Here is a 17,074-nt window from a genome sequence, read left to right as displayed (position 1 = left end):
AGCAGTGAAAGCACTGAGTCCTAACTACTGGACTGCCAGGGAATTCCCTCAAGTCTTTTTTTTAACCTGTAGGCCCTACATCTCCCCCATCACCCTCTCCCTGCACCCTCTCCTTCCTCCTCCCACTCCCTGTCTCTCTCTGTTTTTCCTTGAAGTTTGTTTGTTGAAGAACCTTGGTCATTTGCTCTCTAGGGTTCTCCATCATCTGGGTTTTACTATTAGTATCACTGTGGTGTCATTTAACATGTTTCTCTGTCTGCCAAGAGTATTGGTCCTGGGGAAGGGCTCTATTACAACTGGCTGAAAAGGTCAGATTTGTCTATAGGCGCTGCCTCTGGAGGGGTTTTGGGAAACTAGGGGCTTGAAGGGGCCCCCAAGGAGGCTGGGCAGTGACTCAGGGGATAGAGCCAATTTTGACCTGAGCTGTGAGATGGAAGACAGGAAGGAAGAGAAGCTTGGGAGTCCAAATGGGTGACTGCTTGGCTTTAGGGGAGGCTAGAGAGGAAGAGGAGAGGGGAGGAGGAGGAAGGGCAAGGGTCTACTTTAGTACTGCCAAAAATAGATTTTCTTTTTATTGGTGGGTCAGGGAAGTTCATTTTCTAATATTTTATCATGAAAACTTTCAAAATTATAGAAAAGTTGAATAGCGGTGTGATCATTACCACTGAGAGTCAATAATTAACACTTTGCTAAATTTGCTTTATCTGTATGTAGATAAATACAGGTATACCTTATTTTACTGCACTTTGCAGATCTTGCATTTTTTACAACTTGAAGTTTTGTAGCAACCCTGCATTGAGCAAATCTATTGACCTCACTTTTCCAACAACATTGGCTCATATGGTGTCTCTGTCACACTTTAGTAATTCTTGCAATATTTTAAACTTTTTCATTATTATTATATTATTTATGGAGATCTGTATTAGGAGGGTAAATTTTGGCGGGCTACAAGAAGGTGGGATGTGGGGGAGCTTTCCTTAGGAGGGACTGTTGAGAGCAAAGAGAATCTTGAGTGTTCATTGGACTAGGGGGAGCAGGGGGAAGCGGGAGATGAATGACATCATGCCACTTCTCTTGCCTCAGCTTCCCCACCTGTAAAATGGGGTGCTAACACCGTCTTGCCAACTTGCTTTGGTAGCATCATAGATGTGAATATGCTCTGTATGCTGTAACAGTTTTTGGCTAGTTCCCCTCAGCAGAGGCCCCACAAGTATCTGAGGCCCCTTTTCTCTCTTTTTGTCCCTCTGGATGGCTCATCTCTTGCTTTTCCCTCTGCAGTGTTGGACAAGTTGTGAATATCAAGGCCAAGGTGAACCGAGCCTTCAACTCTAGCATGGAGGTGAGCCACTGGGTGGGTGGTTTCCACTTTCTCTTTGTTCTCAGCCCCCAGCCTGAGTGCACACGTGCTCATACTCACAGCACCTTGGCTGAGGATACAGAGTTCTGAAATAGCTGGCAAGTTTGGGAGGATCTAGGGATCTAATTGTCTAATGGCCGTAACACAGAAGGGGAAACTGAGGCCAGGGAGGGGAAGGGACGTGCCTCAGGTCTCCGAGCGATGTGGATTCCACTGTGGGCCTTGACTTCCAGCTTCCTGGGTCTTCATACCTAGTGTCAGATACTCTGTTCAGCAGCCAGGTGACTGCAGGGAGGACAGTCACTGTGCTTAGCCCTGACGTCAGCCACTGTGCTTAGCCCTGACGTCAGTGGGCTGAAGCAGTGAGAGCGGTAGACTTTGGTCCATTAGCTTACCTCCCACAGCCTCTGTCTTCACATCTGTAAAATGGGAACATGATTCCTATGCTGCAGGATTGTGGAAGGTTTAATGAGAGAACTCTTTGGTGATGCAGGGTGGAGGGCCTCTACTTCCCACTTATGGACGTCAGGCCCAGGCAACTTTACCCAGCTGGGCCAGTGGTTACTGAGGCACACTTAGGCTTGGATAGCAGAATCTTGACTGTAGCTCATAAGGGCCCAAGGTCCCCCTATGGACCCCCAAGCTGTCTGTCCTTCCAATTTAGCCAACACTTAAATTAACTTACTTCAAGCCCTTTCATAACAGTCTCATTTTGATCCTCTCAATAACCCTGTGAGGGTAGGTACAATCATTCCCATTTTACAGATGAGGAAACTGAGGTCCAGAGAAAGGAATTTACATGCCCAAGGTTCCCCAGGGAGCCAGGGCCAGAATCAGAACCCATCCCACGTCTCTAGCCCCCTGGACTTGGTAGGTGATACAGGAATACCAGAAGCCAGGCCTGGTGATGCTTCCCATCTCAAGCTGTAGGATTCTAGTTCCTCCCTCCTCACTTGTCCACCTTGCTCTTCCTTTCCAGGTGGGCATCCAGGTGGTCTCTGAGGACCTGTGCTCTGAGAAGCAGTGGTGTGTATGCAAGGCCTTAGCCACCTTCGTGGCCCACAGGGAGCTCTCCAAGGTGGGTGAAGGTAGCATGCACAGGCGCTCTATGCTGCCAGGCACCTGGGTGCCTTTCTAGGGCAGTGATTCTGGGGGTTGGTAGAGTGGTAGAGATGAGGGTGCAGCAGGGAATCCATGGCTTCCAGAAGGCCCAGCCCCCACTGTGGGTGAACCCAAGTGCCTTCCTGCTCTGCTTTTCCCCTTCTCTCCCCGTGCACCTCACTGCAGGATTCTCCAGGTCTTTCCATTGCCTTCCATGTCCTGCCTTGACATTCTTCATCCACGGTTCCTTTGCCCAAGAATGGGCTCAGGGGACACTGGAGGATGAAAATGATATATCAGTCAACATGGAGATGGAAGATGGGGACAAAGAGGGGACAAGACTTGTAACCATCCAGGAGCCCCAGGTGCGAGATGATTACTAGGGGAACAGTTGTTGTTCAGTCACTAAGTCGTGTCCAGCTCTTTGTGACCCCATGGACCATAGCACACCAGGCTCTCCATCCTTCACTGTCTCCCGGAATTTGCTCAGATTCATGTCCATCGAGTCGGTGATGCCATCCAACCATCTCATCCTCTGTCGTCCCCTTCTCCTCCTGCCCTCAACCTTTCCCAGCATCAGGATCTTTTCCAAAAAGTCGGCTCTTTGCATCAGGTGGCCAAAGTATTGGAGCTTCAGCTTCAGCATCAGTACTTCCAATGAATGTTCAGTGTTGATTTCCTCTAGGATTGACTGGTTTGATCTTGCAATCCTAGGGGGCCAGGCCCTCATGCTGTTTCAGGGAATTTGTCCTAAAACCCCCACTCCACCCCTGCCACAGGTGAAGCTGAAGCCAACTGTGCCGCGGACCGAAGAGGAAAAGACGGAGCACAGTGTGGCAGCCGAGCGCCGGCGCATGCGACTGGTCTACGCAGACACCATTAAGGACCTCCTTGCCAACTGCGTCATTCAGGATGGTGAGCGTCATGGGTAGGGAGGGCAGCTCGTGTCCTACATGCTCCCCTCTGTCTGGGGCTCCTACTGGGCAGAGAAAGGAAGGAAGTCTCCCTGGGATATCCACCCAGTGATGGCCTCAGGCCTGGATAACACTCTTGCCTCAAGGTCCCTTAGTGGGGAAAAGGGAGCATTTGGACCTCTCGCCCAGCTCCCAGGAGCCGTGAAGATGAAGCTGGGACACATAGAAAACAGTTTGTCATCCACTAAATGCATTTGGGTCTCTAGGAGTCAAGGTATTTGGGAAGGTAGTACTGAGCTTGGCCTTGAGGACCCTCAGTTCAGTCGCTCAGTTGTGTCCGACTCTTTGCCACCCCATGAATTGCAGCACTCCAGGCCTCCCTGTCCATCACCAGCTCCTGGAGTTCAGTCAGACTCATGTGCATCGAGTCGGTGATGCCATCCAGCCATCTCATCCTCTGTCGTCGCCTTCTCCTCCTGCCCCTAATCTCTCCCCACATCAGAGTCTTTTCCAATGAGTCAACTCTTCGCATGAGGTGGCCAAAGTACTGGAGTTTCAGCTTTAGCATCATTCCTTCCAAAGAAATCCCAGGGCTGATCTCCTTCAGAATGGACTGGTTGGATCTCCTTGCAGTCCAAGGGACTCTCGAGTCTTCTCCAACACCACACTTCAGAAGCATCAAGTCTTCGGCGCTCAGCCTTCTTCACAGTCCAACTCTCACATCCATACATGACCACAGGAAAAAGCACAGCCTTGACTAGACGGACCTTTGTTGGCAACGTCATGTCTCTGCTTTTGAATATGCTATCTAGGTTGGTCATAACTTTCCTTCCAAGGAGTAAGCATCTTTTAATTTCATGGCTGCAATCACCATCTGCAGTGATTTTGGAGCCCCCAAAAATAAAGTCTGACACTGTTTCCACTGTTTCCCCATCTATTTCCCATGAAGTGATGGGACCAGATGCCATGATCTTCGTTTTCTGAATGTTGAGCTTTAAGCCAACTTTTTCACTCTCCTCTTTCACTTTCATCAAGAGGCTTTTTAGTTCCTTTTCACTTTCTGCCATAAGGGGGGTGTCATCTGCATATCTGAGGTTATTGATAGTCCTCCCGGCAATCTTGATTCCAGCTTATGCTTCCTCCAGCCCAGCATTTCTCATGATGTACTCTGCATATAAGTTAAATAAGCAAGGTGACAATATACAGCCTTGATGTACTCCTTTTCCTATTTGGAACCAGTCTGTTGTTCCATGTCCAGTTCTAACTGTTGCTTCCTGACCTGCATATAGGTTTCTCAAGAGGCAGGTCAGGTGGTCCGGTATTCCCATCTCTTTCAGAATTTTCCACAGTTTATTGCGATCCACACAGTCAAAGGCTTTGGCATAGTCAAGAAAGCATAAATAGATGTTTTTCTGGAACTCTCATGCTTTTTCCATGATCCAGTGGATGTTGGCAATTTCGTCTCTGGTTCCTCTGCCTTTTCTAAAACCAGTTTGAACATCTGGAAGTTCATGGTTCACGTATTGCTGAAGCCTGGCGTGGAGAATTTTGAGCATTACTTTACTAGCGTGTGAGATGAGTGCAATTGTGCGGTAGTTGGAGCATTCTTTGGCATTGCCTTTCTTTGGGATTGGAATGAAAACTGACCTTTTCCAGTCCTGTGACTACTGCTGAGTTTTCCAAATGTGCTGGCATATTGAGTGCAGCACTTTCACAGCATCGTCATCTTCCAGGATTTGAAATAGTTCAACTGGAATTCCATCACCTCCACTAGCTTTGTTTGTAGTGATGCTTTCTAAGGCCTACTTGACTTCACATTCCAGGTTGTCTGGCTCTAGGTGAGTGATCACACCATCATGATTATCTTGGTCATGAAGATCTTTTTAGGACTTAAAAAAAAAAAAAAAAGCATATGTTGGGTTGGCTAAGAAGTTCATTTGGGTTTTTCTGTAGGATGTTCCCTCTTTTGGCCAACTCAGTAGACAGGTAGCTAGATAGGTAGCTAGATTGAGATAGCTCTAGGGATAAAAAATAGAGATAGGATAAAAAGCAAGACTCTCTTCTACCCCAGAACCCAGGCTCCTCCAAAAAGGCAGCTACTGTTACTCATTTGGGGGCCATCTTTCCAGAAGTATCTCCTGCAATTTATGCATAAAAAACAAAGTGAAAGTGTTAGTCCCTCAGCTGTGTCCAACTCTTTGCGACCCCATGGACTGTAGCCCACTAGGCTCCTCTGTCCATGAAATTCTCCAGGCAAGAATACTGGAGTGGGTAGCCATTCCCTTCTCCAGGGGATCTTCCCGACCCAGGGATCAAACCTGGGTCTCCTGCACTGCAGGCAGAGTCTTTACTGGCTGAGCCACCAGGGAAGGCATATTAATGCATACTACCTCTCATTTCAACCCTCTCTTCTTTCCCCATAGGGGAATGGTACCTTCTGTCCCATATCTTGCTCCTTTCCCCTTAAAAGCATATCCTGCAGATTGTCCTGTGCCAGCACACAAGATCTACTTTGGACTGGGAGGATTTTGACAGGTGGAGAGATGAAGCAAGGTTTTTCTGACAGAGGACTCAGGCTGGGGGCAAAGGTCTAGAGGGTAACCTTGGTTTTGTTCTCTGATCTCCAGACAATGAGAATGCAGAGTCTTCCTGGAAACCTAAAGGAGGCAATTTTAAGACCCATCAAGGATAGTTCAGCCACCCAGAGTGGAGAGAGAGCAGGTAGAAGTAGCAAACCCCAGTGAAGGCAGTGAGCTGTGCTCTAGATTCCATGTGCCCTATTTATGCGGGGCCTGAAGGCCATGGCAGGCCCAGCTCTTCCTATGGTCGTCAAGGCCCCTGGCACCATCCATCCCACTGCAGCCCCTGTGGATCCCTCCTGTCGTGACAGCCCTTCTACCCAAGGGTCAGTCTAGATGCCTTGGACTGGCGTCTGGGCCCTTGTCTGAGCCTTATCTTGTGCTGTCCCTTTACTTGTCCTCAGCTCCAGCTAAGCCAGGGTCTCGTTGCTCCCTATGACTGTCCTGCCTGTCTGGTTTCCAGACCTTGGCTCAGGGCTTCAACTGCTCTCCTCCCTGCCTGTGGCATCGCTGAGTAGCCTGCACACCAAGCGAAAGACCTCCTCTTTCACAGGCCTCACCCAACAAGCTCTCTCCCCCTGGGAGATGGGAGATACATGGCACCTCCTTGATGCTGAATGAATAAGAGAAGCTGTGTGGAGTGGTGGGGGGGGTGGGGGGAGGGGGGTCCTGGGCTGCCCGTGGCAGGGTCTGCCCTCAGGAATCTTTTCACCTCCCTCGCTTTATCCCTCCTTGGTCAGATCTGGAGAGCAGAGATTGTAGCCACATGGTGCCGGCCGAGAAGACCCGGGTGGAGAGTGTGGAGCTGGTCCTGCCCCCCCACGCCAATCACCAGGGCAATACTTTTGGGGGCCAGATCATGGCCTGGATGGAGAATGTGGCCACCATTGCAGCCAGGTGCCTCCTCTTCTTTCTTCCCCTCTTTCCCTTGGCCGGTTCTGTCTGGGGCAGAAACCCTGACTTGGTGCTGGCATTCAAGGCTTCAGAAGCTCGACTGTTCTTATAGGGTAGGCTGGGGCCTTCAGACCCAGGGGACCAGAGAGGAATGATTTTCTGTGAGCTCGCCAGGGGAAATGTCAAGCCCTCAGCCAGCACCAGGGCCTCCCCTTGCCCTGGCTCTGCCCACTCACTTCCTGGATTTTATACTCTTTGCAAAGCAAGCCATTTGCCCTTCTCCTTCCCACCCACCCCACCATGCTCCCAGCCCTTGTCTCCCCTCCTGGCTGACCTTCCACCTTGTAGCCCCACTATTCTTTGCTAAACTCTTGTCTGTCCTCTAAGAAGCCTCTCTAACTGTCCCCTTCTCCCTAAAGGTGGAAAGAATTCCTTCCCTCTCCTGTAACCTCTGTACCTGTCATGGACTTGTTCTGCCCCAAGTATTGGAGCATTTTTTGTAGTTATGACGACCGACATTTATTAATTGACACTGTCATACCTCCATGACTTTGTACTTGCTGTTCCCTCTGATAGGAGTGCCTTCCCGAACCCTTATCCTCCTCAGCCAGGCGAATTCTTCACCCTTTGGAGCCTAGCTCCAATGGCCCTTCCTCTGTGTTTACCTTGTGGATATAGTACATAAGCAATGCCATTTTGGGCAGCCCAGGCTATGAGTGCAATAAGATCTCAGAGGAGAGTCAGAGTGTGGATAGTCAGGGAGGGCTTCCTAGAGGAGGAGTAGGTCAGCTGGGCCTTGAATGACAAGTAGCTTTGCGTAAGGGGAGGGCTTCCAGGTAGTAGGAACAGCAGGTGGTAGGATATAAACATTGAGAGGAAAAGGTTTATTGCAAGCCCTGCTCTTTGTCACCTCAAATTCAGCTTTTTTTCCAGCTACGCATGTAGACCTCAGTATTCTAAGCTGTGAGATGGGACTTTAGTTCTCTTCCTCTGGGTGCAGCTGTCACTGGGTTGGGTGGGAGTGGGTGGGCCAGAGGGTGGTGTGTGTGGCTCTGGGCAGGGTCTGGGGATGGGGGCAGGGAGAAGCACTAGAAGGTGCTTTGTCCTGTCCCCTGACCCCTGGCCTCCTCCAGCCGGCTCTGTCGTGCCCACCCTACCCTGAAGACCATTGAGATGTTCCACTTCCGGGGTCCATCCCAGGTTGGGGACCGTCTGGTGCTCAAGGCCATTGTGAACAACGCCTTCAAGCACAGGTGAGGGGCTGGGATGGGTGAGACGGGGCCCCCTGGGACTGAGGGCTCTTCCTGACCTGAGAAGGGACATTACCTCAAAGTGCCAGGAACCGTTTCCCCTGTAGACGAGGTCTCCGGGGTCTGAAGTCTGGCTGCTGGGTCCCTGCACCATCGCTAGGATCCACTCTGATGTTCCTCCCCTGGGCTCCCCATCCTGCGTCACACCACGTGCTCTATGTCTTGGGCTCTCTCGCTGGCTCCTGCCTCTGACCCTGCCACACTGTGGATGCTTGGGTCACGGGGCACCTCTTGCCAGTGTTCTGTTGTTTATCAAACCCTTCCCGACCCTTTTCCTAAAACTTCAAATAGTTCCCAGAGCCCTATCTTTGTAATGGATTCTGATACCCCCACGAAAGCTTACTTAGAGTATGCATCTCTTTTGATGATTTCAAAGATGTGATTTTCAGTAATATGTAGTCATTAACAGGGAGGGATCAAGAGCCAGGCTGCCTGGGCTCAAATGTGGCTTACCTCTTAGCATCTGTGTGGCTCTGGGCGAGTTACTTAACCCTCTGAGCCTCAGTTCTTTTGAGAACCGGGGCTCACCACAGCTACCTCATAACTGTGAGGATTAAATGCGGAGTTACTGTTTAATAGTATAATGACAGAGAGAACGTTCACTGAAGGTCAGCCATTGCTGCTGCTATTATTATTATTATTATTATCATTTTACTATTCCGTCTGATAAGCACACATTCTGCTGTTGTGCAGAGCAAAAAGTCCTGAACTAGGATCTGTGAGGCCTGGTTTCTAGTGCAGATTCTCTTCCTGACTGTCGTGTGACCTTGGGCGAGTTAGTGCCCTGTTCAAGGTATTGATTTCCCCATCTGCATAAAGTCTGCATTCCTAAGTGAGGGGAATGGAGGCAGCTGCTATTTTATAATTCATCGAGACAGTCGGAGATACAGAGACAGCAGCAACTGAGCTGTCGGGAGCACGGCAGTGAGAGCACTGGTGAATATGTTTATAATGAGCATTTTCTCTAATTAGGCCCTGCCCTTCCACCTCCTTTATGTCTTTCCATAACCCTTTATTTTTACATAAACATATTTTATAGAGACATTTGTTTCCCCATCCCCTAGCTATTAATGCATGAGAACCTGGACTGCACAGGTTTATTCATTTCTGTGACCCCCAGAGACGAGCATGGGTCAGGGGTGCAGCGGGTGCTGTGTAGACATGGTTGAAAGGGAACGCTTCTGAGTTTCCTGCCCAGCGGTCCCTGATCCAGGGTGTGGGATCAGAGCAGGAGTGTGTGTGTGTGTGTGTGTGTGTGTGTTCACATGCACACATGTGTTGGGGAGGGGTGGCCTTGGGAAGGTCTGTCCAGCTGACAGCATCCCTCCTTCCCCCTCAGCATGGAAGTGGGCGTGTGCGTGGAGGCCTACCGCCAGGAGGCCGAGACCCATCGGCGGCACATCAACAGTGCCTTCATGACCTTCGTGGTCCTGGGTGCGGATGACCAGCCTCAGATGCTGCCCTGGATTCGGCCCCAGCCTGGGGTGAGTGCCCTCCTACCAGCCCCCTTCCCCCTCTGCCCAGGGGTGACAGGACTGGGGAGCACAAGCCCAGCTCTTTCCTTCTGCTGGGGCACAGCTTGGCCCTGAGTGCCCTGCTGTGACCCCCAGGGCTGCTCCTTGTGCTTTTTGGAAGAACTTGAACCGTGTGTGTGGGCCTCCCTCATTGCTGGGTGTTAACCGGCACTCCTGAGCCTGCAGAGCTGTAAAAGCACTGGCTTTGGGGTCAGATGTGGGTCGGACCCCACCTTGGCCACGTTCTAATGGGTGCCCTCTTTGAGCTTCAGTCCCACCTTTAAAGAGGGCATATCTGCAGTTCCTGCCTTGTAGGACTGCTGGTGAGACACTGATCCTGTGCCTGACTGAGTGGCAACTGCTCTGACCATGGTGACAGGGGAGCAAAAAGGGTAGGGATGAGAGTCAGAGACCAGGGGTCCAGGCTGGCTCTGAAAAATGTTCCCTTGTGCCTCCTGAGGGCCAGGCTCGGGCTTGCTTCCAGGGGCCAGGGAGTGACCTTGGTGAGGTTGCCTCTTCTCTCCCAGAAGGTCCTCTGCACTGCCCGCCGCACAAGGCTGAGCATGTAATGTGAAACCTCTGCTCTAGAGCCCAGTGTTGGGCAGTCAAGACGGGTGGTGGGCAAAGGAGCGGGCAGCCTGAAGACAGTGGGACAGGAGACAGACTATGATGGCCTTTCAGGTCTTTGCCAATAAACGTCCATGAGTGAGGAGACGTTAGTTAGAGGTACTAGTTCAGAGGTGGGCTCCGGGCTAGGACATCTGTGTTCTGTTCCTGGCCACACTCCTTAGCCCCATGACCTTGGGTGAGCCACTTAGCCTTTCTGTGCCTCAGTTTCCTCCTCTGTAAAATGGGGATAGTACTGGGAGTTCCCTGATGGCCTAGTGTTTAGAATCCCAGGATTTCATTGCCATGCTGTTGCTGTTGTTCAGTCACTAAGTTGTGTCTGACTCTTTGTGACCCCATGGATGATCGCATGCCAGGCTTCCCTGTCCTCCACCATCTCCTGGAGTTTGCTCAAGGTCATGTCCATTGAGTCGGAAGTGCCATCTAACCATCTGTCCTCTGGCACCCTCTTCTTCTTTTGCCTTCAGTCTTTCCCAGCATCAGGGTCTTTTCCAGTGAGTTGACTCATCACATCAGGTGGCCAAAGTATTGCCAGGACCCAGGTTCAATCCCTGGTGGGGGAACTGAGTAGCTGCAAGCTGCGTGGTGTGGCCAAAATAAAATAAAATGGGTGTAGATGTAGTGCCAAACACAGAGGGTTGGTATAAGACTTAGGTGAAGTTTTGTGTGGAAAACACTTCAGAAGCGTGCCTGCTGATAGCACGTCCCCTTTCATGGAGGACGAAGCAGGTTTAGTGAGGGCGGGTGGTGTTCCCAAAGTCAGTCACGGGTGTGAGGGGAAGCTGGGGCTGGGCCTCAGTGACCGGGCACTGCGCTGTCCAGGCTGCCCCTGTGAGACTGAAGTCCGCTTTAGGACTGCAGGGAGGGTCTTCTTGGGCCCTCTGGGGAAGGAGGGCAGGCGGTAATAGGGGCTGGGGGAGCTGGTTGTCCTGCCCACCACAATCTGGGCTCCTCTCCCCAGGATGGCGAGCGACGGTACCGAGAGGCCAGTGCCAGGAAGAAGATCCGCCTGGACAGGCAAGTGGAGGCCAGGAGGTGGGAGGGGACACGGCTTCAGTTCTGTCTCAACTCCCTGTCTGCTCCCTGCCCCTGGGAACTCACCTGTCTTTGGTGCTGCCCCCGGGCTGGCCGTTTACATCCAGACAGTCTCTGGTCTTGGCCTCATGACACAGTGGTCTTACCGGCCCCTTATACAGGTGAGGATGCTGAGGACAGAGGGATTAGGTGTCCATGGGCACACAGACAGGAATGATTGGCAGAATGAGAATTTGAACCTGGGCAGGTGTGGCCAGTTTTACATCTTGTGTCCCTCCCATTGATTCCGATGATGCCCATTTTGGAGATGAAGAAAGACTCTGAGAGGAGGTGAACAATTGCTTGTGATGCAAATCCAGGTGTGAATGATTGCTACCAAAGCACTTTACATGCCTGAAAGTACTGTAAATGCACCAGGGTTTACCATCTAATGTTAATAAGAAAAATGTGCATTTAGGGAGGGGTTTGGCAACCCACTTCAGTACTCTTGCCTGGAGAATCCCATGGACAGAGAAGCCTGGCGGGCTACAGTCCATAGGGTTGCAAAGAGTCAGACACAACTGAGCTACTAACACACAATATGCCAAATGCTGTTCTCCTCCTGATGACCCCATGAGGGAGCAGGTGTGACTACTTATCCCATTTTACAGATGAGGACACTGAGGCACAAGGGTGAAGTCACTCAGGCAAGGGTTACGGGTCTACACCTTTCCCTGCAAGCCCCACCTCTGAGTGTGCGTGTCCTCAGCTGCTGTCTTCTGTGTGCCCAGCCAGTCTCCCTGGCCAGATAAGGGTGCCTCCCACCCTGCTGGGCTGAGCACAGGGCCTGGCACCCAGTAAGCCTGCTGAGAAGAGGTGGGCCCCAGAGGGACCAAGGTTGTCATCTTCCCTCTCTCCCAGGAAGTACATTGTGTCCTGTAAGCAGGCGGAGATGCCCCTCTCTGTCCCCTGGGATCCTAGCAACCAGGTAAGGCCTTCTGCTCTGTGCGGACAGCTTTCAGACCTGTCGGGGACCCGCAACCCTCCCTTCTTGGAGGAGGCCCAAAGGGGACAGGATACTCTGCCTCAAGGCCAGGCTGGTGAGCCAGGGCCTTTCCCGTGTCCCCCTGCTTGGCAGGAGCGAGCTGAGGTCCCAAGGGGAGGAGGAGTCTGGCCCAGCCCGGGCCTCCCTTCCCAAAGCCCGGGGCTCCTTCCTTCATGTGCAGCTTCCTCTCCACACATCAAAGTGGCCCTGGCATGAGCCCCCGAGGAAGGGGAGGGTGAGGCTGCTCTGTGTCTGGGCAGGTGTACCTGAGCTACAACAACGTCTCCTCCCTGAAGATGCTTGTGGCCAAGGACAACTGGGTGCTGTCCTCGGAGAGCAACCAGGTAGCGGACCCGCCCTCCCAGCTTTCCTTTCTCCTTTGAGCAGCCAGAGGTGTTGACCGTGAGCTGAGAAACCCTCTCGAACCACTCAGGTCAGAGGGGGGCTTCCCTAAAAGGCCCTGGGAGAGCTGTGAAACCACCCCAGTTATAGCAGCACGCCCGCCCCCTCAAGGCCTGGCGTGGCTTGGCTGGGGGCTGGGGGTGAGGGTGGGCTGAGGGGGGCTTGAGCTCTGCCACTTCTGCCTGTGTCCTGGGGTGGGTCACCTCCCCACAGTGACATCAGTGGCTGGATGGACGCCTGGCTCTGAGGATCCATTCTGGTTTCGCGTTAGTTACTGCTTCTTTATCTTTTTATTTTTAAAAAGAAAATGTTTGATATTTTTAAAAATTGAGGCATAATTTACATACAGTAAAACTTCCCCTTTTTAGTGTGTAATCCTGCTAGTGTGGAAAACACATGAAGTTACATCATCGCGACAGTAATCAAGATACGGAGCATTTCCATAAACCCCCAATATTTCTGTCTCCTCTGTGATCAAGCCTCTTCCCTCCCAATCCCTGGAAACCACAGACCAGTTTTCCGTGCCCTTCGTTCGGTCTGTTTGAGAATGTCCAGTAAAGGGAGTCGTGCAGCATGTAACCTTTGACGTATTTCCTTAGGCACAGTACATTCACTTGTGTGAAGGGATGAGTGTGTTCCGTTTCACGTCAAGTACCATTCCATCTGACTAGTGGGCTTATCCATGAAGTCCCTGCTTCCTCAGACACCTTCCTATCCACTTGTGCTGGATCTCCCATTTTTCACGGGGCTGCCACCGAGGCTCAGAGAGGTTGAGTCACTTGTTCACAAACACACAGCAATCAGTGCGGCCCTGACTTCCAGCCCGGGTCCCCAGCATAGTCTGAGGAGGAGACGAGGGAACAAGGCTGCCCTCTGTCCCGTACAGGTCCGCCTGTACACTCTAGAGGAGGACAAGTTCCTCTCCTTCCACATGGAGATGCTGGTGCACGTGGACACAGCCCAGGCCTTCCTGCTGCTCTCTGACCTCCGCCGGAGGCCCGAGTGGGACAAGCACTGCCGGTGGGTGCCGGAGGGCGGGGGTACAGGGGAGTGGGGGTGGGGAAGGAGGCCCCGAGGGGTCTCCCCCCGCTGAGCCATCCCCCACTGCTCTGGGCCCCTTGCTGGCTTTTATCTAGGGGTGGGTTATGGGAGGGCAGCTGCTATGGTTATATGTTAGGTGAGTATCTGAGTCATGGGTATTCCAAGCCCTCAGGGAAGGGACTGAGCCTGGAATTGGAGGTGGGGGCCTGGCCCAACTATGTGACCATGGGCCAGTCATGTCCTTTCCGGGCCTCAGTTTCCCTCCTCTTAAAATGGGTACTTGAGGTGTGGGTATGTATTTGCACATAGGGATAGATCAGTGGTTTTCAAACTGAGTTCTGCCTTCTGAGAGGGGGCTTGGGGACTACTTGGGGAGGTGGTTGGGAAGTGGAGGGCGTGGGTGGGAACTCCTCCCAGACTCAGGGTAGCTCAGACAATGTCCAGTTTGCTTAATTTGCCCAGCTTGCCAATTCTTCATATGGATATGTGAAGGGAAAGTGGCAGGTTTGGACATGTCGTGTCTCTGCGAGGATGTTCTTGTGAGTGTGTGTTGGTATAAGCCTGGGTGTGTCTACCTGGGCACATGTATGTAGTGTACCCGCGTCTGAGGGGCACAGCTCTGGCACCCAACCTGTGCACATCCCAGACCTGCTTCCTTATTAGCTCTGTGGCCGTGGGCGAGTTATTTCTCTGAGTCCCAGCCCCTTCATCTATTAAATGGGGATACTCAGAGTACCAACTTCATGGGCTGATGTGGCGTTAAAGGAGATAATACCTGAAAGCTCTTAGAACAGTGCCTGGCACAGTGGGCACTCACTAAATACTCAGTATGGTTACTAAATCATCACACATCTGTGTATTGCATTTGCACCGACACAGACATCTGTAGTACTGTGTGTGCATCAGTGGGTGTCCATGTGTTTCTGCACGTATGCCCACAAGTGGGGTTTATTTGCTTGTGTACGTGTCTGCAAGCCCAGGTGTGTATGTCCCCTTTGGCCAGGCTTTTCTGCCCTCCTGTGGTCCCTGTTGAGCAGTCTGGGGGTGATACATCCCCCAAGCATGTGCTCAGGGTGGCTGAAGCATGGGGGCGGGGGAGCGGCTGGGTCAACCCTGCTGTCATGCACGGAGCCTCTGTGACCCCCGTGGACTCCGCACAGGAGCGTGGAGCTAGTGCAGCAGGTGGATGAGGATGATGCCATCTACCATGTCATCAGCCCTGCCCTCGGTGGTGACCCCAAGCCCCAGGACTTCATCATCCTGGCCTCTCGACGGAAGCCTTGTGACACCGGGTGCGTGCGTGCCTGCCTGCCGGGCTGGGAGGTGGGCGGGTTCATCTTCCTCCCCAGGGAGGGGACATCCGTGTACAGTCAGCCCTCTTTCCAATGGCCTCAGGACCTCAGCGTAAAATTGGTGGCCGTGGTCTTACTGTGGGTAGAATGGAGAACAAGAGGACATATTGCCCTTTCCGGTCACTCATGCTCTAAAGCAGGGTGGTCTCTGTCCTTGGTGTGGTGAGGGTGCCTTGCCCCAGGTCACGGACAGGCCAACTCTCACATGGCCCATTCCTTGGCCTCCAGCCTCTGAAAGCCCCATGTTGCCTGAAGGGTGGTAAGGCTCCCGGCTGCACCAAGGTGAGGATGCTGGAGAAATGGCATCACCTGTGCTAGAGACAGGCAAAAAGATGAAGCAAGGAAATCCAAAGTACAGCGCTGCTTCCCCAGGCTGGGGGAGGGAGGCGGGGAATGTTTCCAGAAGGTCCACAGTACAGTCACCCTGGTATCTGGTGAGTTCAGAACTGCTCACCCACAGAAACTTCCTGTCTAGAACCTCCTTTGCAGCTTGACCTGGAGCCAGGCTGTGTGCCTTAGACTCTGGTGAGGGCATCCCTGCAGCAGGGCCCTGATCAGTGCTGGAGGGGGCTTCTGGAAGCTGCCCTCACCCTTTCCCATGCCCCCTCTGCACACTTCTTCCATACAGGGAACCTTATGTCATTGCGCTGAGGTCAGTTACGCTGCCCACACACCGCGAGACCCCAGAGTACCGGCGTGGGGAGACTGTCTGCTCAGGCTTCTGCTTCTGGCGCGAGGGGGACCAGTTAACCAAGGTGAGGCCTAGTGTCTCCTTTCCCTTCCCACCCAGATTCACCCCAAAGCCACACTTGTGTCCAGAGCTCAGCTCTGTCCAGACCTCAGCACTCCCACTGGCCAGTAAGCTCTCTTCCAGCTGTAGGGAGCCTGAGTATCAGGGCCTAGAAAGGAGCCTTCATTAAAACCTAATCTGTGCAGATACAAGTCCGAGGACACAGTTGAACCAGGCCTGTGTGTTAGTTGCTCAGTCATATATCCGACTTTTTGCAATCCCGTGGACTGTAGCACGCCAGGCTCCTCTGTCTATGGGATTCTCCAGGCAAGAATACTGGAGTGGATTGCTGTTCCCTTCTCCAGAGGATCTTCCCAACCCAAGGATCGAACCCTGGTTTCCCGCATTGCGAGCAGATTCTTTACTATTTGAGCTAAAACTCCATCTTCTTACTTATGTACCCCTTTCATGTCTAGGAAGGCTGTCAGGGCCCATGAAACTCATCAGGGCAGTGTTACCTGGCTGGCTGAAAGTGGGCTAGCTGGGAAACTCAGTGCCCCTTCCTCAGATCGCAGTGGCTATTAGGGCCCTGAGACACCCCATGTAGAGACTTGGACATTTGCTAACTTAGTGTTCCCTGGGGTTATTCTAACTGCTTGCTGCAGATTTGCTGACAAGGGCTTAGTTGTGTCCTATTCTGCCACACCATGGACTCTAGCCTGCCAGGCTCCTCTGTCCATTCTTTCTTTTCCAGGCAAGAATATTGGAGTGGGTTGCCATTTCCTTCTCTAGGGGATCTTCACAGCCCTGATATCAAACCCTGGTCTCTTGTATCTGCTGCATTGGCAGGTAGATTCTTTACCACTATTGCCACCTGGGAAGCCATAATCTAATGGTAGCACCTTCATTTAAAGGAGTTTTATGCTTGGCTCTGGAGACCTAGCCTTCTAGAGCTTCTGGGCTAGAGAGGGGAGACACGATGACAGTATAGTGTGTGGTGACAGAGGGAAGCCAGGGTTGTCAGCCCCAGAGGAGGGGTCAGGAGAGTAAAGCTACAGGAGGTCACGCCTGCCAATCATGCAGTCCTCAAAGGCCCCAGGTGCTGCTGGTATTTGCTGCCTTCCTAGCAGGTGACTGGGCTTCCATGGTGGCTAAAGACAGTAAATAATCTGTCTGCAATGCGGAAACCCCAGT

At 52.2% G+C, this 17,074-nt stretch overlaps 1 protein-coding gene across 5 annotated transcripts in view; it reads left to right on the top strand.

Annotated features, from left to right (window-relative positions):
- Positions 1-17,074, top strand: part of ACOT11 (acyl-CoA thioesterase 11) — a 61,977-nt gene that overhangs the window by 38,400 nt on the left and 6,503 nt on the right. For 4 of the 5 annotated variants that reach the window (XM_070786485.1, XM_070786483.1, XM_019957401.2 and 1 more), the window contains 12 exons: positions 1,279-1,339; positions 2,337-2,435; positions 3,238-3,373; positions 6,692-6,848; positions 7,979-8,098; positions 9,495-9,639; positions 11,258-11,313; positions 12,232-12,298; positions 12,616-12,699; positions 13,644-13,777; positions 14,959-15,090; positions 15,779-15,905. In XM_070786485.1, coding sequence (XP_070642586.1) covers positions 1,279-1,339; positions 2,337-2,435; positions 3,238-3,373; positions 6,692-6,848; positions 7,979-8,098; positions 9,495-9,639; positions 11,258-11,313; positions 12,232-12,298; positions 12,616-12,699; positions 13,644-13,777; positions 14,959-15,090; positions 15,779-15,905 — 1,318 coding nt within the window. The remainder of the gene's footprint in view (positions 1-1,278; positions 1,340-2,336; positions 2,436-3,237; positions 3,374-6,691; positions 6,849-7,978; positions 8,099-9,494; positions 9,640-11,257; positions 11,314-12,231; positions 12,299-12,615; positions 12,700-13,643; positions 13,778-14,958; positions 15,091-15,778; positions 15,906-17,074) is intronic. The other variant, XM_070786484.1, reaches the window with a different exon arrangement.

The sequence above is a fragment of the Bos indicus genome, chromosome 3, assembly GCF_029378745.1.
Source record: "Bos indicus isolate NIAB-ARS_2022 breed Sahiwal x Tharparkar chromosome 3, NIAB-ARS_B.indTharparkar_mat_pri_1.0, whole genome shotgun sequence".
NCBI lineage: Eukaryota > Metazoa > Chordata > Mammalia > Artiodactyla > Bovidae > Bos > Bos indicus.
The sequence above is the reverse complement of the archived record's forward strand: the minus strand, read 5'-3'. Positions and strand labels throughout refer to the sequence as shown.